The sequence below is a fragment of the Clarias gariepinus genome, chromosome 22, assembly GCF_024256425.1.
Source record: "Clarias gariepinus isolate MV-2021 ecotype Netherlands chromosome 22, CGAR_prim_01v2, whole genome shotgun sequence".
Taxonomy (NCBI): domain Eukaryota; kingdom Metazoa; phylum Chordata; class Actinopteri; order Siluriformes; family Clariidae; genus Clarias; species Clarias gariepinus.
In genome coordinates, this window is record NC_071121.1 from 28,658,084 (window position 1) to 28,684,218 (window position 26,135).

The 26,135-nt window shown below is 42.4% G+C and overlaps 2 protein-coding genes across 5 annotated transcripts; both read left to right on the forward strand.

Annotated features, from left to right (window-relative positions):
• The first annotated feature begins 126 nt into the window (after nt 1-126).
• On the forward strand, nt 127-10,584 carry LOC128510729 (zinc finger CW-type PWWP domain protein 1-like). 4 transcript variants are annotated; one of them, XM_053483212.1, is made up of 16 exons: nt 127-235; nt 532-971; nt 1,052-1,103; nt 1,827-1,860; nt 1,938-2,059; nt 2,141-2,251; nt 2,464-2,584; nt 3,046-3,121; nt 3,252-3,356; nt 3,478-3,543; nt 6,784-6,859; nt 7,077-7,126; nt 7,222-7,267; nt 7,598-7,708; nt 7,816-7,911; nt 10,128-10,584. In XM_053483212.1, exons 2-16 carry the CDS (start codon nt 570-572, stop codon nt 10,376-10,378), a joined length of 1,719 nt encoding a protein of 572 aa, XP_053339187.1. In that variant the 5' UTR covers nt 127-235; nt 532-569; the 3' UTR covers nt 10,379-10,584. The 4 variants fall into 4 exon arrangements, with proteins under 4 accessions (XP_053339187.1, XP_053339188.1, XP_053339190.1 ...); XM_053483213.1 differs by having other exon boundaries at nt 1,055-1,103; XM_053483215.1 differs by having other exon boundaries at nt 10,108-10,267.
• A 1,886-nt stretch (nt 10,585-12,470) lies between these two features.
• zgc:158659 (uncharacterized protein LOC791141 homolog) lies at nt 12,471-26,015 on the forward strand. The gene is made up of 22 exons (XM_053482690.1): nt 12,471-12,519; nt 15,840-16,057; nt 16,268-16,430; nt 16,515-16,724; nt 16,865-17,115; nt 17,210-17,467; nt 18,882-18,967; nt 19,077-19,182; nt 19,268-19,420; nt 19,860-19,991; nt 20,079-20,203; nt 20,329-20,410; nt 20,524-20,688; nt 20,803-20,906; nt 21,012-21,183; nt 21,404-21,510; nt 21,629-21,750; nt 21,915-21,993; nt 22,213-22,383; nt 22,504-22,621; nt 23,042-23,193; nt 23,661-26,015. Exons 2-22 carry the CDS (start codon nt 15,869-15,871, stop codon nt 23,932-23,934), a joined length of 3,219 nt encoding a protein of 1,072 aa, XP_053338665.1. The 5' UTR covers nt 12,471-12,519; nt 15,840-15,868; the 3' UTR covers nt 23,935-26,015.
• Nucleotides 26,016-26,135: the final 120 nt, after the last annotated feature.

A 26,135-nucleotide genomic window follows, 5' to 3' on the forward strand; every position in this document is an offset into this window, starting at 1 on the left:
ACAAGGAAACAAGGGATTCGATTCCGAATCGATTCGAGTGAAAAGATTCACTCCGGACGCCATCTGTGGCGGGAACCTGACTGAGCGCGCGCGAGGGTCGCGTCAGGTTTCTGTCAGACTAATTAGCATTTGAGCTAAAGAGAATCTGTGACGTACACACCATGCTTTAATGAACTTTTAACACATAACACTTTCACCTGATTAACTCGATTAACTTGCTGCAGTTTAAAAAACGGTGAGGATTAAAAAATTTAAAATTAATTTTTTTTAATAATTGCAGTAAAGTTATTAAAATTACTTAGTTAGTTAAAATTAAGGGCGGCTTAACGTTACTAGATACAGCCAGCACTTAATAACACTGTAAATGTCTGGCTATATATATATATATATATATATATATATATATATATAATTTACTGAGTTTTATATATATAGTGTTTGACCCCATAATTGATAAAATTTTTTATATTGTGATAGTAATAATATTAATGTATTTTGATGATAATTCTTGAATTCACTTTGTGTAAGAAGGTAAGAAGAAGAAGAAGAACTCCATCTTAATTACACTAATGGACAAGACAGATGAGATAAAAATCTTGAAAAAAACAGCAGGAAAACACAAGAGACAGGTGATGTATAGAGAAAAGGATGGAGAACCATCGTCACCGAAGTCAGGTGAGAAAAAGTATCGTCCTGGAGACAAGCAGCTGAAAAGCTCATACTCAGAGAAGAGAAGCTCAGGAGGGACGGAGAGAGAGACTGAGAACATCAGGTCAGGACAGAAGGGAGGAGAGGGAGAGAGGAAGACAAAGCCGAAGAAAAGAAGAATGAAGGAAAAAGGAGTAGGTGTGTCGAGCGATGGAGGAAGGCCTGGAGAGAAGAGAGGAAGGACAGGAAGTGGGGACGAGGACAGACAGGATGTGAGAGAGAGTCAAGGAGTGAAGGAAAGCAGAGGACAAGGAAGCAGAAAGGTGGCGTAATAGAGCAGCTGTTATTACTACAGTCACTGACAGATAGAAAACTAAGTGTGTGTGTGTGTGTGTGTGTACAGCAGAATGTGAGAGTTTGGAGTGTGTCATATTCCTCCACAGTGGATCAACCAGGTGAGAAGTCATTTATTTAATTTATATACACGACATTTAATTTTTTTCAATATCAGATGTAGGTATTTATAAATAGAATGATAATATCAGGATCACAATACAAATCGAAATCTTTACCTACCCGTCGTGATAATATCGTATCAGGCGCTCCCTGGTTCCCTATACCATATGAGGTGATGCTTTTATTTAGATTTATGTTAGATGGTAGCAATCAGGTTTTTAATTTAACTTTCCTATTGGTGTTATCAAATTGTGTTTGAAGAGATTCTTAGGGATGAATTAAAATAAAACCAATTTATTCTACGCCATGACATTGATGCATACACACAACCCGTGATGACGAATGGCTTGTGTGAATCAGAACACTTAGATTTCGTAGCAACATCTAACTAAGACACAATTATAGTTATGATCGATGTGATATCAGTTTACACTAACGTCGATTTATTCACGAAAAAGTTTACATTTGGTGAAATTCTATTGTTTATTTCGTCGCCTGTCAATCCGTCTGAGCTTTATTTTCCTTCGTAATTTCTGTACACATTTAATGAGACCTCGTATATATAATAGAAGAAGATGGAACTTTTACCATAAGTATTTCTTTTAACACTCAGTGTAAAAAAGTCACAGATGGGGGCGGAGCTGAAGACGTGTTCATGGCACTGAGCTCGAGTGTCGGAAATGAGTTTGTTAGGATATTTCAAACCCTGTGTTTGTATTTAGGTGGAGACAAGACCATCAGGCAGGAGACACACAGGTACAGTCTCTTCCTCTCTTTATTCTTATCTCTTTGCATACCTCTCTGTGTCTCCCTCTATTCACTGATATTTACAGGCAAATGAGGGATGAGGTGGATGAGTGCAGTCAGGCTCAGACTCTCACACACACAGACACAGACAGGAAGCAGGGCAGAGATGAGAGGGATCAGGCAGACGGGAGCAGTGAGGCAGATCAGTGTAAGTGTAATAACAGCATCATGGCTCTTCCTACAGGCAGGTTTGTCTAGCGTGTGTGTGTGTGTGTGTGTGTGTGTTTAGATGTCTCATGGGTGCAGTGTAGCAAGCCTGAATGTGCTAAATGGAGACAACTGAGAGATGGTGTTGATCCTTCAGCTTTGCCTGATGACTGGACCTGCTCAAACAACACAGGTACACACACACACACACACACACAAATTTTTTTTTCAGTTGGAGTGACAGTTTGATAAGTTGGTTTATGGTTGTTGGAGTTTAAGTGTATTTAAATAAAATTCATTTTAAGTTACTTTACACAACAGTTCCACATTAAACAACAAATTACAACACATTGTGTGTGTGTGTGTGTGTGTGTGTGTGTGTGTGTGTGTGTGTGAATGTTAAAGACCCTGCTCTCCGCAGTTGTTCGGCTCAAGAAGAGAAGTTCAGTGTGGACAATAAGGAGATATTTTTCTACAGTCTGGTTCCTGGATCACTGGTTTGGGCTCGGCAAAGTGGCTATCCCTGGTCCTCTCTCCCTCTCTCTCTCTCTCTCTCTTTCTCTCTCTTACACACACACACACACACACACACACATATTTAACCAGCTAGTCTTTAACTCCTTCTCGTCCTGTCTCTCGTCTCAAACCAACCACGATTCTTTTCCACCAAGTTAAAGTGTAGATTAATTAGTTTTATTCTTACTTTTAATTTCGTATTAATCATTTTTATATAAATATCTTTGGGTTGTGGAACGAATTATCTAAGTTTTCATTATTTCTTATGGGAGAATTCGCTTTTATTGTGATAGAGATAGTGTGTTGGATTACAAGCACACTTCCAGAACGAATTATGTTTGCAATCCAATTTTTACCTATACCTAAAATTGACCTGCAGAGGTGCTTTCTGCCCTAACTGACTAATTTGAGTACTGGTTTGGAAATTCTCTTAATTGATATTATTGAGGATGATGATGATGATGTGTCCAGGTGGCCGGCGATGGTCGAGCGAGATCCCGACACTGGGGAATATTTGGAATTCTGGAAAGTGTCTGATCTCACCCCAGTATGTCTCCTATCTCACATACCTGATTTATTAAAATATTACTGAATTTTAGAATAAATAATTCATAATTTGTGTAAAAATAAGAAGTGGTTACTTGTGAAAGGTGTTGAGAACAGCGTGTGCGTTGCAGTATAAGTGCCATGTGACGTTTTTTGGAGAACCGGTGACTCGGGCCTGGCTCGTCTGCAGCAGGGTGAGGGGCTACGCTGACCTGTCTGAGGAGCACCTTCTCAAGGTGAATACACACACACACACACACACACACACACATAAATAAATAAACTTCCTATTAAAATTTTTTTCCTGATTGGAAGCATTGTGTGTGTGTGTGTGTGTGTGTGTGTGTGTGTGTGTAGGAAGCAGACAAAGCCCTGAAGGATTCCATGCGTATGGCCAAGGAAGCGCTCAAACTGTCTGTGAAGGTAAGACAAACACACACACGCACACACATTCAAACCTCAAAAACTCAGATGCTACCTACTCACTACAGAATACCCACAATGTATTTCATGTAGTTATAGTTTTCACAACTAGCAGTCAGACGCCACTTGTAACTCCAGTTGTGGCTGTGTAGGAAAAAAGTACTTATTACTGACTAAACACTTTTATTAAGTTGGCTTGAGAAAGCCAACTTACTGATATCCGACTTAAACTTATTATTATTATTATTCCGAGACTAAAATTATCAAACGCTTCTCCTCCTAGAGCTTTAACTCCACTAACTCCAAACTCGGCCCAGACCTTCAGACTGATCTCGCGGGGTGTGCTATATCTTTTCTAACTGATCGGACTTACTAATTGCCCCGCAGGGGCAATTAACCGGCCCAAAAATCCCATTGACTTAACATTAAGACGAATTTTGACGGTTTGTTGCGCAGAGAGGGAATTTTGTAGAAACGTTAAATTAACCCTATTTGACGATGTTTGCAGCCTTTGTCAAAAGATACCATGCACAAGGGTATAAGTTTTACCCCCGGGGCAAGAGAGGTCCCCAATTTGCCCCATTGACATATAATGGGGATTTTGGCGATGAACTAGTCCCGCACCATTTATCGTAGACCCATGAGTGAGGTGTCAAAGCGTGCAGAATATTCGGGAAGAATTTTTCTATGACATTCCTAAGGGGTGGGCGGTTAATTGCCCCCGCAGGGGGCAATTAACCGTCCCATTGACTTATAATGGGGATTTTAGCGAATTATAACTGGTCCCGCACCGTTCATCGTAAACCAACAAATGAGGTGTCAAACCGTGCGCCTTATTCGGGAATGGGGTGCCGTGACTCTTCTAAGGGGTGGGTGGTTAATTGCCCCCGCAGGGGGCAATTAACCACCCACAGACTTAACACTGAGAACAACTTTGACCGAGTCCCATGAGTGAGGTGTCAAACCGTGCGCCTTATTCGGGAAAGGGGTGCCGTGACTCTTCTAAGGGGTGGGTGGTTAATTGCCCCCGCAGGGGGCAATTAACCACCCACAGACTTAACATTGAGACCAACATTGCCCGAGTCCCATGAGTGAGGTGTCAAACCGTGCGCCTTATTCGGGGATCGACTCTTATTCGGGGATGGACTCTTCTGAGGGGTGGGTGGTTAATTGCCCCCGCAGGGGGCAATTAACCACCCACAGACTTAACATTGAGACCAACATTACCCGAGTCCCATGAGTGAGGTGTTAAACCGTGCGCCTTATTCGGGGATCGGGTGCTGTGACTCTTCTAAGGGGTGGGTGGTTAATTGCCCCGGGGGCAATTAACCACCCACAGACTTAACATTGAGGCCAACATTAACCGAATCCCATGAGTGAGGTGTCAATCCGTGCGCCCTATTCGGGAATGGGTTGCCGTAACTCTTCTAAGGGGTGGGTGGTTAATTGCCCCCGCAGGGGGCAATTAACCACCCACAGACGTAACATTAAAACCAACTTTGACCGAGTCCCATGAGTGAGGTGTCAAACCGTGCGCCTTATTCGGGAATGGGGTGCTGTGACTTTTCTAAGGGGTGGGTGATCAATTGCCCTCGCAGGGGGCAATTAAACCCCCACAGACTTAACATTTAGACTAACTTTGCCCGAGTGCCATGAGTGAGGTGTCAAACCGTGCGCCTTTTTCGGGAATGGTGTGCTATGACTTTTGGTAGGGATCCGTCGCACGGTTTTCCCGAAATTCCCAAATAACCACCCCATTTTCCCCTATTCATTTCAATGGGAAATGGCCCGAAAAAGGGTGAAAACATGGGTCACTTTGAAAGCTTACCGTTCGGCCATAATTTGTCGTAGAAACATCATTCAAAGTTTAAACGGGTCACAAGACTTTGGACTTTTACGGATTGGGTCCATGTTTTGATAACTTTTACAGTTGCTTCTCGAGAGCAGTTTAAGTTTGATGAAAATTTTTATTTTTCACCATGCGTGCCACTGTCAACTGCCATATTCACAGAGTGTGAATCGGAGGGTGCCTTTACACTGTCACCACGTCAATATAATACAGTCTACGGGCATAAGGATTCAATATGTCGTAGTCAGGAAGTTCCTGCCACTCACGGTGAAAGAATTTTTGCGATCGGACCTACGGTTCTCGGTTGGGAAGCGTTTGTTTGAGAGCTTAATTATTACAGTTTGCGGTTCTCTGTGTCTGTCACAGAAGAGTGTGCGTGAGCATGCACGACCCATCCCCTTCTATGTACTATTTCTAACCCATTCAAACTCATTCAAACTCATCTATCTATCTATCTATCTATCTATCTATCTATCTATCTATTTATCTATCTATCTATCTATCAATCTGTAATCTGATTATTTCTATCTATCTATAAACTTCCCTTCTATGTACTATTTCTAACACAGTTTAACTCATTCAAACTTATCTAACTTTTCTAATCTATCATCTGACTATTTTAACTAATCTATCTATCTATCTATCTATCTATCTATCTATCATCTATCTATTTATCTATCTATCTATCATCTATCTATTTATCTATCTATCTATCTATCTATCTATCATCTGACTATTTATAACTAATCTATCTATCTATCTATGTATCTATCTATCATCTGACTATTTCTAACTAATCTATCTATCTATCTATCTATCTATCTATCATCTATCTATTTATCTATCTATCTATCATCTATCTATTTATCTATCTATCTATCTATCTATCTATCATCTGACTATTTATAACTAATCTATCTATCTATCTATCTATCTATCTATCTATCTATCATCTGACTATTTCTAACTAATCTATCTATCTATCTATCTATCTGTAATCTGACTATTTCTATCTATCTATAGACTCAATCATGAATCTATCTATCTATCAATCTATATATCTGTAACTGTCTATCTGTCTGACACTATCTATCTTTCTGTCTTTTAAACCTTTTAAACTTAAACTGTTTTAACTTTTTTAACTTCTTAAACTATTATAAACTTTTTAACACTTTTAAACTTTTATCTCCGGCTTTCTCAAGCCAACTTAAAGTTTGTCTAAACAAACTTTTGTATCTAGTTAATTTATCTGATTTATCTGTCTGTCACTTTCTCTGTTAATCTTTATCTCTCTCGTTTTCTGTCTTTCTTTCTGCCTTTTTTTATTGCTCTTATTCTTTCTGTGTGTGTCTCTCTCACTCTCTCTCTCTCTCTCTCTCTCTCTCTCTCAGGAGCGGTTAGAGAAGTTTGGGTTTCTTGGTCGTTACGTGTCAGACAGAGAGAGCTCAGAGGACAGTGATATCGCAGGTACACACACAAAGAAGCAGCTTGGGAGGACTTCCTGAAATATTTCACACAATAATGTCTGTATACACACACACACACACACACACACACACACACACAAACACACACACACCAGAGGTTTTACAATATTATGAGATGACACCCAGAATGTTGCTGCTGTTGTGTGTGTTTGTGTGTGTGTGTGTGTGTGTGTGTGTGTGTGTGCGCGCCTTTGTAGAGATGTTGGATCTGTTTTTTGGGAAGGCTGAAAATGATGACAGCAATGAGGTTAGTTAAACATGCACACACACCTTGTTTAATAAACCTTTACTTTATATAAACATTTTTTTAATATGCAAAAATGGTGTGTGTGTGTGTTTGAGGATTTATGGAGTAAAAAGCAGAAGTTAACAGGGAGAAAACTAAAAGGTGAGTAAGAGGAACACAGGAACTGCTGTTCCTCAGGTTTAATGTCTGATCTGGTTAGGCGTTTGATCACAATAAACTACTTAACCCAGTGTAACTGAAAAGGAAAGGAATCAGTCAGGTGACTGTGGATCACTGGAGCTGATTTATTGTCATCAATTTTCCCAGAATCACTGTTTTTACGTCACACTGTTGTGGATATTCATATTTTTTAAATATGTAGTCAGTAATAATGCTGATGTTAGAGAGGCGTGTTTAATGCACAGTCAGAGCTGTTACACACACAGTGAGGGTTACTGCTCAGACAGATCTCTAACACCTTTTCCTTTACAGAGAGAAAGAGAGAGAGGAAGAGGAGTGGACGGGCAAGAGATAACGACGAGACACGTAGAGAGGGGGACAGGAGGAAAAGAATGAAGAAGAAGCTAAAGGAAGGAAAAGAGGGTGAGAAAGAAAAGGAAAAAAGAGATTTCACATCACTAACACATCAAATGACTGTTTCTCTCTTTCTTGTCTTTTCTCTCTCTTTCTGTGTGTGTGTGTTTGTTTAGGTCTAACTGATAGTGTACCTGTGAAAGGAGGTAAAGAAAAGAAATGTTCCACTCCTTCATTCACTCTCCCAGAGAAAAAGAAACAGCAGGGAACAGGTGATGTTTTTTTTTTTTAGCAGCATGAATTCAAAAGTTTCTTTGTGTAATAAATAGGGAAGTGTGCAGAGTTTAAGAGCTAAGAGTTCAGAAAGAATTTATCAGTTCACTCTAGAACTTAATACACATCATAAATATGGTTGTGTATCGAAACCAGGTATATTTACTAAAATGTACTAGAACCGAGTCAGAACACAGATCTCGGGGCTTTACTTCGGTGCTACTTAAATGCCAGAGCGATCGATTAAAATATTTGTCCTCTGGTTCTCTGAAACAGATGTAAGATGCCTCATCACCCTCACTGCACATAAAAAAATAATTTCCAGACTGAGTCAGAAAGGGCTAATAAGGCAAATCCAGCTAATCCCTGTAGTAACCCGGGTGTCCATGTTGTTTTCACATTCCGACTTAAAAGCACAACTCGGCAAATGAGACAATGTGATATCTGTGTGAATGCAGTAATTACACTCGCTCTGACAGCAGCAGGAAGCATTAGCTAGCTAAGCTAAACGTGCCTAAATTAAAATGCCTAAAGTGTGGCTGTATTTCACAACAAAGGATTCTGACACCGCGACATGCAACAAATGTCTTTCAACATTTCAGCTTGTAAAGAGGGAAATACATCAAACCTAATGGACAAAGGTCACATGGGATGAAGTTAAAAGCAAAGGGGTGCCCCATGTCCTGAACACTGTTATTGTTTAGGACAAGACCCTGTAGCCTGGTGGAAACAGGACAGCCGCCTCATATCGTCAAACACAATGACAGGGTGCAGGACATATAATAAAGTCAGGAGAAATGAATGTCGTATTTTGCAAAAAGAATTAAAAATGAATCTGGTTTGTAGCATTTCAAAAATACCAACTATTTTGCTGTTATTGGTGATATTTTATTGTAGTTGGGTTAGGTACTATGTAAATTTGTTGTGTTTTGTATTTACTTTTATGTATGCAGTACTTTAAACTTACAATGCGGAGTCAGCTAAAAGAAACAAATATTTTTTAAAATATTTTATTAATGTATTAATACTATGTTTATTGCTATATGTTATATATTGATATACACTACCATTCAAAAGTTTTAGAACACTTTCTAACTCCATGATGGTTCCTGATTTTTATTTCTCTCTACATTGTAAAGGAATGCTGAAGGCGTCCAAAAAATGCATTAATTTCCTTTGAACAGTTAATGGTGAGATGTTTCTGCTACTTCTGCTCTGTAAAGACTTCATAACGCCTCTAATCTGAGGTGCTGGTTGTTAATTGGTAATTTTTTAGGCTGATAACTCTAAATGAACTCCTCGTCTGAGACAGAGGTAGGTTTTGGTCTCGCCCTCCTGGGACGGCCTTCATGAGAGCCAGTTTCATTACGGTGCTCGACGGATTTTGCAAATGCACTTGACACAATACTGTTCTTGCAAGAACTATTACAGAAAGGCTGACCTCTGTGTCTTAAAATAACAACTAACTGTTGTTTTTGTTGTTATTATGTAATTACCTAATTCCATATGTGTTATTTTATACTTTTTAAAAATCCCTAGTATTGTTGTAGAATGGAGAAAATAAATCACTAAACAAAAACAAAGAAATTTGCAAGTGACCCCAAACTTTTGAACGGTAGTGTATATGATAACATTATTAATATTATATTAATATTAAATACATAATAATATATTTTTTTCCTGAAGTCTGTTTAATTTTTTTTTAACTCTGTATATTGTTTATCTTAAATATTTTTGTTTAATAAAAAGCAGTTCTTTAATGTTATGCCACATTTTTTGTGGCTCTTTTTTTTAAAGTATCAGTTCAGATACCTTTAGGCACTGATATAACCCAAACGATACACAACCGTAATCATACATATAAATAAATTATTAGATTATAATTTATACTTTAAAAGTTTGATTAAATATTTAATGAATGCTAAGGTGTAAAATATTACATAAACTATTGTAATAAGTTAATTTAAGCCTTTATTTGTCACATATACAGTACATTAGATCAACCATGATTCGTGGCCCCTGGGGACAGGCAGTGTTCAGGGCCTTGCTGAGGGGCCCAACAGTGGCACCTTCTGATCTGTAACATAGCGGTTTAACACTGAGCTACCTACCACTGTTAATGTTAATGGGCTGTGACTGTAAAAACTCTCTCTCTCTCTCTCTCTCTCTCTCTTACACACACACACACTAAATAGTGCACTAACACATTTCCCAGGCACGGCGGACCAGACTGTACCTCAGAGCAACATGGAAATGAGCACTGGAAGAAACTTTGACCTGGATATGCACTCCAAAGGAGAAGAGATGCTTAAAGAGAGAGAGAGGATGAACCCTAGAGCAGAGGAGGAGGACAGAGAGGCTGGAGAAGAGAGAGAGGATGATGAGGATGGATGTGTGGATGCCCCTGACAGAGGAGAAGAGGAGGACAGATTGTCCTTCATGCTGCTGATGAGGAGTGAGGACTAAACGCAGGTGTGTGATTTGGGACGAGGCCTGTGTGTTATTTTGCAGTAATTACAATGTGTGTCAGTCTCGGGCTACGTCCCAAATCACACAGTTCCACACTAAGTAGTGTGCACTACAATGTTATGTTCTCATGGTTATTGTTCTGGCACATGTGTGATTTAAGAGCCAAAGTGTTTTGAGTGTACACACACACACACACACACACACACACACACACACACACAATAGTTTGTTTTTAGCATGGTGTTGTGGTCACACTGTAGTTCGTGGTCAAAGTTTCTGAGTTAAATAAGACTTTAAACATTACTATTGTATACTGTATACTGTATGGGAGGTCTGTTTATTTATTCATGTATTAATTTATTACAAAATAATTAATTAAATGTCTAGGAAAATCTACGAATTGTGTGTGTGTGTGTGTGTGTGTGTGTGTGTTTCAACCACATGGTCAGATATTACTATGCCTTTGATTATATCGGTTTCTCACCAAAATATAAAACCATGTGATTTCTCTCTCTCTCTCCCACACACACACACACACACACACACAGTCTCTTTTAATATATGTGATGTAGTTTACTGTAGTTAAGCCTCCTGACCCACATCACACATTTAAAAATGTCAGACCCCTGTTCCCTGTTGGTGGAGGAGGTGGGGGGGGGACTCACCCCTGTTTACCTTTTTCTGTGAAGTTACGACGGCACAATGTTCCCAATCGGAACCTGCTGTGTGAAAGGGACTACTGTCTCTCACTGTCTCTCACTGTCTCTTACTGTCTTTTACTGTCTGTTTCTCCCTTTGTCTCTTTCTCTTACTGTCTCTTTCGCTCACGGTCTCTCACTGTCTCCCACTTTCTCTTTCCTATTGTCTCTTTTTCACACTGTCTCGTTCTCGCTGTCTTTTCTTGTATCTCTCTCGCTCTTTCTTTCTCTCTCTCTCACACACACATACACACACACACTCACACACACAAACACGCTTATGAACAGGGTAAAAACAGGAAAAGGAGGAACAATGGCTGACTCAGGCCATATCACAAAATCATGAGTTTAACGCCGCTTAACACACACACACACACACACACACACACACAGATTTATAAACACTGATCGATAGTCAGTAGTGATGAGCTCAGTGGAGAATCAGTTCATGTGCTGAAAGTGAAATCAGAGCAGTGTGTTGAGAGGCGGGTCAGGTCAGAGGACGGCTGAGGACAGCTGAAGGCGGCGTATCTGTCCATGTGAGACGTCTGATTAATCTCTGAGACTAAGTGCTCAACTCAAATCCACCAATAGGACGAGGACAATCTGACGGCTCACCAGCGGTGGTGAAGAGACGCAAACAGTGAAACCTCCTAATGTACAGATAACATGCGGGACGCGCGTGTGTGTGTGTATGTGTATCAGATGCAGGTGACTGCTGGATTGCACTGATTGGTGACGTGAGCAGAGCGTGGAGGTGGGGTTTAATCTCCGGTTTATCACTGGAGGATCTTCAGCGTGTCATCACGCTAACACACAGCATGTTGGAGAACTCACAACACACTTCACAGTAGAACACACAGTAGAACCGCGCTCAGGGTACTCCGGGGTCATATAGATTTTACATCCCTGTTGATTTCAAATGTCTAATCAGACTGCAATCAGACAAGGAGTGTGTGATTAGACACAGAGCCAAGGGCTCAGTTTAGGCCCGAAATCAAATTCACGCAGTGTCACATCTAACTAGTGTTTTTATTTAGATATCAGTCATTTTTAGAGACTCTCTCATTGATTAGAGCAAACAAACAAAAAGCATAAAAGCGAGATGTCTGAGAGAGAGAGAGAGAGAGAGAGAGATCAGCTGCTGCTTTTTTATTAGGATTTTATTAATAATAAAAAAATTGTTATGCAGTCAGCAAAGTATTACTTAATGGATTGTGTGTGTGTGTTTTTGTGTATGTGTGAGAGAGAGGCACTTGGGAACACAAAATATGGGAAGAGAGGAAACGGGCCCTATTGTTTCAGTGTCCGAGAGAGAGAGAGAGAGAGAGAGAAGGCGTGTTTGGAGTGAAAAACATGTGAAAAACACTTTTCAGACAGAGACGCAGAGACGCACTTGAGGGTTTCTCAGCTCCAGGACTCCGACTACAGTGAGAGAGTGTGAGTACTTATTAGCACAACACAGACACACACACACACACACACACACATTCTCTATACTCAGTCATCACTGTGTTAGTCTAAGAGTTTGGAGTCATGGTTTAAAGAGGGGCGTGGGTTCCTTTCAGGTTCTCTAGTGGGTTAGTGGTCTGTTCATGGTGCTCCACGTTTAATTCTACAGAGGAACATAAGGTCAGGATGAAGGAGTAAGAGATGTTTGGAGGTCAGAGATACGCGTTATATTACTGTAGATGAGCTCTAACACACAATCACATCTCTGGTTCTGGGTCCTGATTGGTCAGAAAGTGTTGATTAATTCTCTCTGACAGGAGAGCAGTGCACGATTAGATTAATGCGCTCGCTCGGAGGCGATATTGTTTCCATAGCAACAGCTCAGCCACAGTAATGTTGAGATGTGATTGTTGTTACTGTAGAATAAGAGGAATAAAACACTCGGGGCCATGCGGTTAGAGGAAGTGAATCAGTGTTCAGTGTGATGATGGTAAATCCACTTCATCTCAACATAACATCATGTGCGCGGGAGGGCACGGAGTACACAAAACAACATTATTAATCTCTAAAAAACAGATTGTGTGTGTATGTGTTGGGGGAGCTGCTAAACATCTGCCTGTCTCATTACAGTATCTCACTGAAACAAAAACCCAGGATTAAGATTAGAGTGAGTGGGGGCAAGGAAACACACACGCTATAAACAAGAAGCCTGCAACCCTTACAGTGTGTGTGTGTGTGTATGCTGTTTTACATATTAATGAAGTAAACCGTGTTACTGTTGGTGGTGTGAGAGGGGTAACACACTGCAAACTCGCTGTTATACAGTAAGTCACACAGTCTGGAGGAGTAACAGTAACTCAGTTTGTGCCACATCACGTCCCCTAAACAGTCAAGATTATCACTTACACTTAAATTCATTTCCTTTTCTCTGAAAGCTTTGTTCCGACAGTGTGTACGAGTATTAGTGGAACCTTTCCTAGAGAACTACTCTGAAATCGTATTAGAGCCACACCCTCCCAGGTGAAATGTACACACTCCATGGTACCACTGCAGGTACAGTCAGAAAGGTACCAGTGACTGTGTGTGTCTTGTGTTTATCTGACTTCTCACACTGAATGAAACAGAACAATAATCTTGTTTTTCCTGCTTTGTTCTGTTTCTTCTTGTATGTTTCTCATGGAGGAGCCTGATGGGTCGGTGATGAATCAGATGACATAAATATTCAGAATGAATCATGTTGATTTCGTTTCTTTTTGTTTGGTCTTCATGGTTTGATGACTTTCTGCTCCTCTCAGCTTCCTCTCCTTTGTTCCTCTTTAATCTGTGATGTGTGATGATGCTGTTCTCCGAGGCTCGGTGATGAGAACCCCGGATCCCTGCCGGTTCTTAAAGCACACACTCCACGCGCTCCCCTTCATCTCCGCGTGATTTGCCACTAGCGCACGTGCGTCCCCTTTAAAGGGAAAGGATTTCCCCCTCCTCTTTTCTCCTCTCCTCTCCTCTCTTCGCCTCTCGTCCCCTCTCGTCTCCCCCTCTCAGGTTCAGGCTCATACTCTGTCTCCTATTGTTCCCTGTGCCCGGGTGTCAGAGCCGGATTTCCGCTAATTAATCATTCTAACCAGGTGACAGACAGACGGGCAGACAGTCAGGAAGACAGACAGACAGGAAGACAGACAGACAGACAGACAGATATCGCCGGGCTCATCAGAGGATGCTCAGACCGCGGCTGCGTCCCGAATGACTCTGTACTGTACACACAGCGCAGGATGCAGGAGTCGGTATTCCCTGTTCCCTGTGTAGTGCACTCGTGTAGGGGGCAGGGAGTGGATTGGGATTAACACGGAGGAGAGCAACGGGGGCTCAGAAGCACACCGGTGAGGACACGACACAAACACCAGCTCTGAATTAACACGCACAGTGTTTACTGTAGGTCCAAACACTAAATTAACATTTGGGACTGAAAGTGTTGATCAGCAGTCTGAGGTTAATCAGATTGTTAACTGGTTTAATTAACTAGGTGTTAATACACAGTGTTGATTAAAGACTGTAGATGATAGTTGAGTGACGGATGAGTGAATGAGGGGGTTAGATCACAACACCGCCGCGGTTAATTACACTCACCGCTCGGGCAACGTCGACACTACAGGAGTAACTTCAAAATTTCAAGTTGGGTGTTAATTCGTCTCTACAGATGTTCAGGTGTTAATTAAGCCTCGTCAGTGTTAAACCCTTTCAGTGTGTAACTCTTAAACACTTTAATAACAGTTTAGCTCTCTATGGGTCCAAGACTGAGGAGTGATGATGATGATGTCATTGATGGTAGTGATGAAGATGATGGTAACAGCAGTGAGATGGTGACATAACTGTGAGGATGATGATGATGATGATGATGATGATTACAGTGCTGAAGATGGAAGTGATGATGATGATGATGATGATGATAAACACATTGCTGTTGTGTTTTTCCGTTGCACAGTGTAAGAGTAAATAAGTTTTCCTTCCTTGTGTTTACATGATATCTCTAAAGACCATCAGTGGTGTGTGTGTGTGTGTGTGTGTGCGTGTGTGTGTGTGTGTGTGTGTTGGGTGACATCAGCCAACACACACACACACACACAGCCTTCTGTTTAACTCTGTGTTTAATAAAACAAGCGTGAAGATGTCTCTCTACACACTCTGCCTCCTGGTGTAAACAGAGTGTAAAAATAACCCTGTCTTTCCTGTGTGTGTGTGTGTGTGTGTGTGAGCTCTTTGTGTTGGTGGACTCACACATATCCTTATTTTCACTTTGCTCTGCCTCACACACTCTTCCCTTATTTTCTTGTGTGTAGTTTGCGCTTGTCCTCATGTGGCTTTGTGTCAGAGATGTAACACCAGATGTAATTCATTCTGTCATACGTGATTCAAAGTAACGTTAACACTGACATCAATCAGGGCTCAGTCTGATTAGACTGTCGACAGGTGAGACATCAGAGCAGGTCTCGACACTTCAGAGTGAGTCATGAGGTGTGTCAGGGAGGGGCCGTGTCACATGAGGCCCGGGGTCCAGTCGAGTCCTCACTGATTCCTTCTGTTTCTCAGTGTGTGTGGAGTCCGTCTGTACGTTAATATACCATGTGACATCACAGAAGAATCTGTAAGAGTTCCAGTTGACCTTGCTGTGACTTTGACTCTATTTGGTTTTCACGTGACTCAGAAACTTCGTTAAAGATCAGACGTACTGTGGCTCATAAAGTTCATACATACGTACAGGACTCGTATTACCCAACCTACTGACTGAAGGATATTCTCTGTTCTTTTATCCACAGTGTGTGTGTGTGTGTGTGTGTAAGAGAGAATGGCCCCAAGGCCCTCTTCAGGTGAGTTATGGGGTCTACACCTGATGCCTCCCCGTATTTTGGTGGATTGCTGTTTACCCAACGGGATGCTCGTCAGTTTGGAGTGTTTACGTGAAGCTCCGCTTACCAGCATCAAACAGCAGCTCTTCACCGAGGCCCGTAAATACCCCCTCTACCACCTCCTGCAGGTAAACACCCTCACAAACTACCCCCTCTACCACCTCCCACAGGTACACACACTTCCTAAATACCCCCTCTAGTGCCCTTTATGTATGAGATAAACAGCCCCACTGCCACCCAGTAGAAGTAATTTGCCCCTCTTTAACCCCTCTGTTTGGTAAAAGTGAGGTATAATAAATGTATCGTATTTAAAAGCAGTGTTTCTGTGTGGCTGGTAGGAGGAGTCATGTTACATCTTTGTGGGCGTGACCCAAGAGGCAGAGAGGGAGGAGTTTTATGATGAAACACGGCGACTGTGTGACCTACGACTTTTCCATCCTATCCTAAAGGTCATCGAACCGCTTGGCAACCGAGAAGAGAAGATCCTTAACCGTGAGATCGGTATGTGTGTGTGTGTGTGTGTGTGTGTTTGAAAAATTTTTTATAAAAAACTTATTTTGGTTATTTTTTCTTATTTTATCCTAGGCTTTGCTATAGGCATGCCGATCTGTGAGTTTGAGCTGGTGAAGGACTCGGAGGTGCAGGACTTTAGGAGGAGCATCCTGAGTGTGTGTAGGGAGGCGATGGATGAGCGTGAGGGAGGAGGTCCACACACACGCGCTCTGTACGTTTACCCCCCCAGCGTGGAGTCGTCGCCACAACTGCCACAACACATCTACGCCAAACTCGACAAAGGTGCGCGGCGTGCTCCCGCCACGCCATATTACCGTTCACCGTCATGGTGTTAAATAGAACGAGGCTCCACCTTCTGACCAATCAGAGTGCAGAGTTCTTCAGCGCCGCGCGGTACAGTCTCGGTGTTTGTGTCTGTGCAGGACGTCTGATCGTGACCATCTGGGTGGTGGTGTCTCCTTCTAACGCCAAGCAGAAGTACACGCTGAAGATCTCTCACGACTGCGTGCCGGAGCAGCTGATCGCCGAGGCCATCAGGAAGAAGTCTCGCAGCATGCACCTGTCGGCCCAGCAGCTCCGCCTGTGTGTGCAGGAGTACCAGGGACAGTACATCCTCAAGGTGTGCGGCTGTGACGAGTACCTGCTGGAGAAGTACCCGCTCAGCCAGTACAAGGTGAGGATAGTGTGTGTGTGTGTGTGGAGAGAGACAGGAAGCGCTGTAGGTCTCTGACAAATCATCTTCACTCTGTGTGTGTGTGTGTGTGTAGTATATCCGCAGTTGTATCACTGTGGGAAAGTTGCCACACCTCATGTTGGTCAGTAAGGACAGTGTGTACGATCAGCTGCCCTGCAGTGGCTTCGTTACTCCATCGTACAGCCGCCGCACGCCCCAGCCCAGCCCGAGCCCGGGAGGGGGCGACCCCGCCAACCCCCGCTCTCTCTGGACCTTCAACCCTCACACTCCACTCCGCATACGGCTCATCTGCGCCACCTACGTCAACGTCAACATGCGGGACATCGACAAGGTGAAGATTTGCTTGCATCCAGAATTTCTTTTTTCTCCATTTACATTTATCCTCCACCTGGGGGTGCAAAAGGTCCAGAACTTATTCTTGATTTCTGAAAAAGTTCCTGAAAATAGGTTTTTGGCTGCTTGGGGTAACAAAAGGGGTTTCTGGGTGCCCTGGTGTCTAAAACGTTCCTGAACTCATGGCCCTTGAGCTGGGTTCATGAGTTTCTTTAAGAGGTCTCTGAGTTCTTTAAACGGACCCTGGGTTCTTTAAAAGGTTCCTGAGTTCTTTAAAATGTCAGTGAGTTCTTTAAAAGGTCAGTGAGTTCTTTAAAAGGTTCCTGAGTTTTTTAAAATGTCACTGGGATCTTTAAAAGAATCCTGAGTTTTTAAAAGGTCAGTGAGTTCTTTGAAATGTCACTGGGTTCTTTAAAAGGTTCCTGAGTTCTTTAAAATGTCAGTGAGTTCTTTAAAAGGTCAATGAGTTCTTTAAAATGTTTCCTAGTTCTTTAAAAGGTTCCTGAGTTCTTTAAAAGGTTCTTGAGTTCTTTAAAATGTCACTGGGTTCTTTAAAAGAATCATGAGTTATTTAAAAGGTCAGCGAGTTATTTAAAAGGTCAGCGAGTTCTTTAAAAGGTCAGCGAGTTCTTTAAAAGGTCAGTGAGTTCGTTGAAATGTCACTGGGTTCTTTAAAAGGTTCCTGAGTTCTTTAAAAGGTCGGTGAGTTCTTTAAAAGGTTCCTGAGTTCTTTAAAATGTCATTGAGTTCTTTAAAAGATTTCCTAGTTCATTAAAAGGTTTATGAGTTCTTTAAAATGTCACTGGGTTCTTTAAAAGGTTCCTGAGTTCTTTAAAATGTCACTGGGTTCTTTAAAAGAATCCTGGGTTCTTTAAAATGTTATTGAGTTCTTTAATAGGTCAGTGAGTTCTTTAAAAGGTTTCTGAGTTTTTTAAAAGGTCATTGGGTTCTTTAAAATGTCACTGGGTTCTTTAAAAGTTTCCTGAGTTCTTTAAAAGGTCAGTGAGTTCTTTAAAAGGTTCCTAAGTTTTTTAAAAGGTCAGTAAGTTCTTTAAAAGGTCAGTAAGTTCTTTAAAAGGGTTCTGAGTTCTTTAAAAGGGTTCTGAGTTCTTTAAAAGGTTCATGAGTTCTTTAAAATGTCATTGGGTTCTTTAAAATGTCACTGGGTTCTTTAAAGTGTCACTGGGTTCTTTAAAAGGTTCCTGAGTTCCTAAAATAATTCCTGGATATTGATATTTCCTGAAACAGGAAGTCAAGTCAGAAACAGGAAATACGAACAGGACTCCATCACACAGAACGTTTTACTCAGAGAATTTTTCTAAAGAAACAACAAAGTGCTATTTACAATAGTGTACAACTGTAAACACTTATTTACTGTTCTGTGTATGTGTGTGTGTGTGTGTGTGTGTTAGATCTACGTGAGGACTGGTATATATCATGGAGGAGAACCTTTATGTGACAATGTCAACACACAGAGGGTTCCATGTTCCAACCCCCGGTAACACACACACACACACACGCACACACACTTAAATCACATGTTTCTGAACAAAACACATAGTGTATGTCTTACTGTTTGCTCTGTGTGTGTGTGTGTGTGTGTGTAGGTGGAACGAGTGGCTGATGTATGACATCGCTCTGATCGATCTCCCGCGCGCTGCCCGTCTCTGTCTCTCCATCTGCTCCGTCAAGGGTCGCAAGGGGGCTAAAGAGGTTTGACCTTTAACCTTTACGTTCAGGTATTGGCCTACATTAGCTTAGAGCAGTTTCTAACCTGTGTGTGTGTGTGTGTGTGTAGGAGCACTGTCTCCTGGCCTGGGGAAACGTGAACCTGTTTGACTATAAGGACACGATGGTCAGCGGGAAAGTGGCTCTGAGCCTCTGGCCTGTTCCACATGGACTAGAGGATCTGATCAATCCCATCGGTGTGGCAGGATCCAACCCCAACAAGGTGTGTGTGTGTGTGTGTGTGGTCAGAATTAAAGAGCTGTGAAGAGACTTGGTAAGTCGTTAGCTATTTAATTTTCTAGTCTGAGGTCTAAGTCACTCAGTAGGTGTGCACACACACACACACACACACACACACACACACACACTCTCACTTTCTGCCAACACAAAATAAAGATACACATAAATATCCTCATTAATGACCCTCAGGTGTAAGAGACACATTTTACCTGTGAGTTCCACCTGTCTGTGTCTCCGCCCACAGGTGAGGCTCCATCACTTCCTGCTGCCACAGTGTGTTTCCTCTGCGCTGTCCTTCACTCTAGTCTCACTTACACTTGAGGTATATTATCTCAGAAACATTTACATATAATCAATTCTTTCTGTCTCTGTCTCTCCCTCTCTCTGTCTGTCTGTCTCCCCCCCCCCCCCTCCCCCTGTAGGAGACCCCGTGTGTGGAGTTGGAGTTCCCCTCCTTTAATCACACGGTGGTTTTTCCTGATGAACAGCAGATTGAGGAACACGCCAACTGGATCATCTCCCGAGAGCTGGGATACAACTACTCCCTCAGCCTGGTAACACACACACACCTACACACACACACACACACACACACAAGCTGTTGCTTGTTCATTGTCAACTTATTGTGTGTGTGTGTTCAGAGTAATCGGCTGGTGTGTGACAGCTCCATCTCTCAGGCGGAGGCTGAACAACTTCGTGCTCTCTGCAACCGAGACCCGCTGTACGAGATCTCAGAGCAGGATAAAGACTTTCTGTGGAGACATCGGTACACACACACACACACACACACACACACACACATAAAAAGTTATGTCTGTCCCGATCCTGCAGTGGCAGAAAGCCTTGTGTAGGCCTAATGATTTGTGTGTGTGTGTGTGTGTGTGTGTACAGGCATTATTGTGTGAATATTCCAGAAAGTCTTCCCAAGCTGCTTCTCTCTGTCAAATGGAACTCAAGGGATGAGGTGTCACAGGTACACACACACACACACACACTCACACACTCAGGCAGTTTATGAAAGTTTATCACTTGTTCTGTTGTTCTCTCCTGCGTTCCCTGTGGGTGTGTGTGTGTGTGTGTGTGTAGATGTACTGTCTGCTTCGTGACTGGCCCCTCATGCAGCCCGAGACGGCTCTGGAGCTGTTGGACTGTAACTTTCCCGACCCGATGGTGAGAGAGTTCGCTCTGCGCTGCCTCATGCAGGGACTCGGTGACGACAAGATAAGCCAGTACCTTCTGCAGCTCGTCCAGGTGTGTGTGTGTGTGTGTGTCTTACTAAATGCTGTCCATGGTGGCCTCAGCTGTCCCATATTTCTTCTGCTCTATATCCAGGGTGTTAGCAGTGTGTGTGTGTGTGTACTCTAGGTGCTAAAGTATGAGATGTATCTGGATAATCCTCTGGCTCGGTTCCTTGTCAAGAAAGCTCTGACCAATCAGAGGATCGGACACTTTTTTTTCTGGCATCTGAAGTAAGTAACATCACACACACACACACAAACACACACACACACACACACACACACACACACACACACGCACATTGTTCTCATCGTCGTGTATGTGTGTGTGTTTAGATCCGAGATGCACAATAAGACGGTGTCCCGGCGGTTCGGGTTGCTGTTGGAGGCGTTCTGTAGGTCGTGTGGGATTTACCTCAAACACCTGAACAGACAAGTGGAGGCCATGGACAAGCTGGTGAACATCACTGACACACTCAAACACGAGAAGAAGGACGAGACGCAGAAGGTACCGCCCTCCTGTCACACCTACACACACACACACACACACACACACACACCTGTCTCACGTGTTTCACCTCAAACACACTTGTCTTACCTCATCTAATCATGTCTCACTTACACACACACACACACACACACACACGTGTCTCAGCTCCACGTTCCTCAGTATGCTGTGCTCTGATTGGTGGATGAGGATGATGGTGAGCTGTGATTGGCTGTTTCAGACCCAGATGAAGTTCCTGGTTGAACACATGTCCCGCCCTGATTACATGGAGGCTCTGCAGGGATTCGTCTCTCCTCTGAATCCTGTTCACCAACTGGGCAATCTCAGGTACACACACACACACACACACCATCATCACAGCATCCTCTCCTGAGCATTTAATACACAATGGATGAGCTCTCTCCTGGTTTACCTGTGTGTGTGTGTGTGTGTGTGTGTGTTTCAGGCTGGAGGAGTGCAGGATCATGTCTTCAGCAAAGCGTCCTCTCTGGCTAAACTGGGAGAATCCTGACATCATGAGTGAGCTTCTCTTCACCAACAACGAGATTATCTTCAAAAATGGAGACGGTAAGAGTGTGTGTGTGTGTGTGTGTGTTTGTGTGTGTGTGTGGTCTCTTTCAGATATCTGATGTGTCTGTAGTATGTTAACGAAATGACAACGCAGGAGAGACTTTGATGACCTATGGCTGTAATGGTGTGTGTGTGTGTGTGTGTGTGTGTGTGTGTTACAGATCTGAGGCAGGACATGCTGACTCTGCAGATCATTAAGATCATGGAGAACATCTGGCAGAATCAGGGACTTGACCTGCGGTGAGAACCAGTCACAGTACACACACATACACACACACACACACACACACACACACATACACACAGAGCCCTCCAAATTCCATTGTCAGCCCATAACTAAGTACAGCTTCAGATTCAGACTGTTACAGCCACACGTCTGTCAAACTGAATCAGCCAATCACAGAACAGCGTCTCTCTCTGTCTCTGTCTGTCTCTCTCTCTCTCTCTTTTTGTCTGCAGGATGTTACCGTACGGGTGTCTGTCTATCGGGGACTGTGTAGGTCTGATCGAGGTGGTGAGGAACTCCTTTACTATAATGCAGATTCAATGTAAAGGAGGCCTGAAGGGGGCGCTGCAGTTCAACAGCAACACACTGCACCACTGGATCAGAGAGAAGAACAAGGGGGAGACGTGAGACACACTCAGATTAATCTCTCTTTCTAGCTATCTGGATGTATCTGTATCTCTAATTATACCAGTCTGTCTCTCTGTCTCTGTCTCTCTCTGTCTGTCTCTGTCTCTGTCTCTCAGGTATGACAGTGCGATTGATTTGTTCACTCGCTCGTGTGCTGGTTATTGTGTTGCCACATTCATCCTCGGCATTGGAGACAGACACAACAGCAACATCATGGTCAAAGAGAATGGACAGGTAACACACACACACACACACACACACACACATCTATAATGTAAACACATTAGTTTTTAGTTATGTGTCCCAGGTAGGTAAATGTGCTGTGATATAACAACAATAATAATAACAATACTCTAAATAATAAAAATAATAAAAAAAGTTTATATTTCTGTCTCTCATTGTCTTACTCTCTTGTTCTCACTCTCTACATGTCTCTCTCTCTCTATATGTCTGTGTCTTACGCTTACTGTATTGCTCACTTTTTCTTAATCTCTTGGTGTCTCTCTGTCTCACTGTGTCTCTCTTCCTCTCTCTCACTCTTTCTGCGTCTCGCTCACTTTCTTCCTCTGCATCTCTCACTGTCCCACTCTCTTTGTGTGCCTTCCTGCCTCACCTGCTCCCTGTCTCACTCGCTTCCTGTCTCACTCTCTGCAGCTGTTCCATATAGACTTTGGACATTTTCTGGACCATAAGAAAAAGAAGTTTGGTTATAAGCGTGAGCGCGTCCCCTTCGTCCTCACACAGGACTTCCTCATTGTCATCAGCAAAGGAGTGCAGGAGTGTACCAAGACCAAGGAGTTTGAGAGGTGTATATACACACACACACACACACACACACACAGCCGCAAAAATAACAATAAAGATCAACTGAGGTGTTTATAAACTCTACATCACTGACGGACCCAGAAATCCTATTGAGAACATTATAATACACACAGTTGGGTGCTGATTGGCTAGAAAGTGCTAATTAATTAAAGGATGAGTTCCATCTAACAGCAGCTCTGACACGTCATGGTTTCCATAGTAACCGCTCATTCACAAGGACGTGTACAGCGCACGCTCCACTGATGATAAGCACATAATAAGTTATAAATATCTAATAATAATTATCTAGAGAGTAACACACTCGACTTCTCAGGTTTTAATTTCTTGCTGAATGTGTAACCATGAAAACGTGTTCTTAGCAAAGCAAGCTTAGCACTTATTTAGAGAACGCTCTTATAGGGTAACATTGGAAGTGTGTGTGTGTGTGTGTTTGTGTGTGTGTGTGCAGGTTTCAGGAGATGTGCTACAAAGCCTACCTGGCGATCCGTCAGCACGCGGGTCTGTTCATCAACCTGTTCTCGTTGTTGCTGGGCTGCGGGATGCCCGAGCTGCAGAGCTTCGACGACATCGCCTACCTGAGGAAGACCCTTGCTCTGGAGAAGAGCCAGCAGGAGGCGCTGGAGTACTTCACCAAGCAGATGAACGACGCCCACCATGGAGGCTGGACCACCAAGATGGACTGGATCTTCCATACCATCCGGCACATGCCCAACGAGCACTGACACACACACACACACACACACACACACACATATTTCAGGACTGCTCTGGAGATCTGCAGGATCGTAAGGAATCTCAGAAGAGCTATGCATGAGGTAAAAGAGTTTTGTGGGACTTAGATAACAGTTTAAGCATGAGATGCACATTAATTACCCGTACATACACACACACATACACACACACGCACACACACGCCCTACCTTCCTGCACTAATATTAATCGAGCACTGCACTAAGTAAGGCATTAGACCAGTTTTTAGCAGAACTTGATATGCACAGTGATGTATGCACACACACACACACACACACACACACACCCACACAGCTGCACTACAGTATGTAGGGACCATATATCTAGTGTGAGTGTAATCTGTGAGTTTATCCTCTTTTTCTTGATGATGACCTGCGTTAGCTCTCCTCCAGTCCGCTCTGCACTACGAGTCCTCAGGGCTTCTCAAAGCTCAGGCGTCCAGGCCACAAAATCTGCCCCCAGCACGGACGTCCCGTAATGCACTGAAACCCTGAGACACCTGGTACGCTTGAGTAGCCCGGTCATGAGGACCTGATCGTCTTCCTCTGAGCTTTAAAGAGCTTTAAAACCAGCGTCACTGTGAAAGCCACTGACACTCTGAGCAGCTCAAAGCTCGCGCTTAACAATCCAGCACATCGCCCAGTCGCCTTGGTGAAGAAGCTTAAAGATGGAATTTCCTTGCAAAAGATTCATCAGACTTTTCCTTAATAAAATGATCAGGTCAGAGTTCCTCTAACTTATTGATAATTTAGCGATAAATTGTCGTCCTTAAACAGAAGCCTTGAAATTGAAGTGTTTTCTATTTACAATCAAACTAATTTCTATAATTAGTTTATGAATTTACACTGTTAATTAACATGACTTGACGTTAATCAGCATTTCACACCTGAACACTAGAGTTAACATTATTTAAAATAAATAAATAAATAAATCAGTCTCAGTTGTGAATTTGTAATTAAATTATAAATAAACTCAGGTGATTGAAAATACGTTTTACAATCAGCCTTACTAATGAAGCGATTATCTTTAGTACAGTTAAGATTCAGCTTCACCCAGTTTAATTCATTATATCCTAAAAAGCTAATTTAGGTTTTCTTTATGAATACGAACCTGTAAGGGAATGTTACACCAAATGTACATCACTAACCAGCATTGTGTACGATCATGGCGTAACCTACACGCGACCCAAGTTTACCACAGAATTTAAAACATTTCTATCGTTCGTGTTATTTTGTCTGACTCTTTTGATTGACTGATACCTAAGAATTTTTCAAACTAATCAATAACAATCAGGAAATGTTTAGTATGTGAATTAAAGTTTCTTAAAAGATTTCTGGTAAATACATTCCAGCATAAACATTAATCATAAGCACGCACGGATTAGAGCTGAGGAGGATTTAAGTAACGGTGCTAAGAGGTTAGAATGCTAAATGCTCCAGCAGGTTAGAATGCTAAATGTTGTTCTTCAATGTAGATACTTTAAGTATTATTTCAGTGTTGATGTTGGCTAACATCCCGTAGCATGACCGGTCTGTAGTGTGATGAGTCTGAACAGGTGAGCATAAGTCTCGAGCAGAGTGCCGTCTCCGTGTCTCCAGTGTTTCAGAGCACGAGCTTAGTTTAGCGGTTTATCTGTGTAGAGTTTTAGCTTCGACTGTTGACCGTAGGTTTTTGTTTAGTTGTGTCCGAAGAAGTCGACAAGGAGTCTCAGAAGTGTTCTTGCATTGAATTGTTTATTTATTGACCTCCGTATCCGTGTGATGTGTTGTTATGATTATAGCTCATGGTTACAGTGTGTAATTCGTTCTGTTCTAATCAACAGCGTCTACTCTTAACTGCACCCTGCCCCCCCCCAAAAGAAAGACAGTAAACCCATTTCTTTTATGTCTAAAGGTAAAAAACAAAAAACAATGCAAATAATAAAATAAATAAAGGTCTGTTTAGTGTTTTATATTAAAATCTTTTCCAAATTCCAACTCGGTCCATGTTAAATGTTCCACATCGCTAATGTTAATTTAAGAATTATGATTAAAGAAAATTCTAAAAAAAAAAATCATTTAGGTGGTTGAATCCCGGCTGCGTTCACGCTGTAGTATTTACTTTAAACCCACAAACACCACTCCTCTTTAGGAACGAGAACTTGAACAGAGTACAGTCAGATGATCAACTTCTG

Coding starts and splice junctions, on each gene's coding strand:
- zgc:158659 (XM_053482690.1), top strand. CDS start 15,869: ATGGCCCCAAGGCCCTCTTCAGGTGAGTTATGGGGTCTACACCTGATG. Junction 16,431..16,514: donor GATCCTTAACCGTGAGATCG/GTATGTGTGTGT, acceptor ATTTTATCCTAG/GCTTTGCTATAGGCATGCCG. Junction 21,511..21,628: donor CACCAACTGGGCAATCTCAG/GTACACACACAC, acceptor TGTGTGTTTCAG/GCTGGAGGAGTGCAGGATCA.
- LOC128510729 (XM_053483212.1), top strand. CDS start 570: ATGGACAAGACAGATGAGATAAAAATCTTGAAAAAAACAGCAGGAAAA. Junction 1,104..1,826: donor CTCCACAGTGGATCAACCAG/GTGAGAAGTCAT, acceptor GTTTGTATTTAG/GTGGAGACAAGACCATCAGG. Junction 3,357..3,477: donor CTGAGGAGCACCTTCTCAAG/GTGAATACACAC, acceptor GTGTGTGTGTAG/GAAGCAGACAAAGCCCTGAA.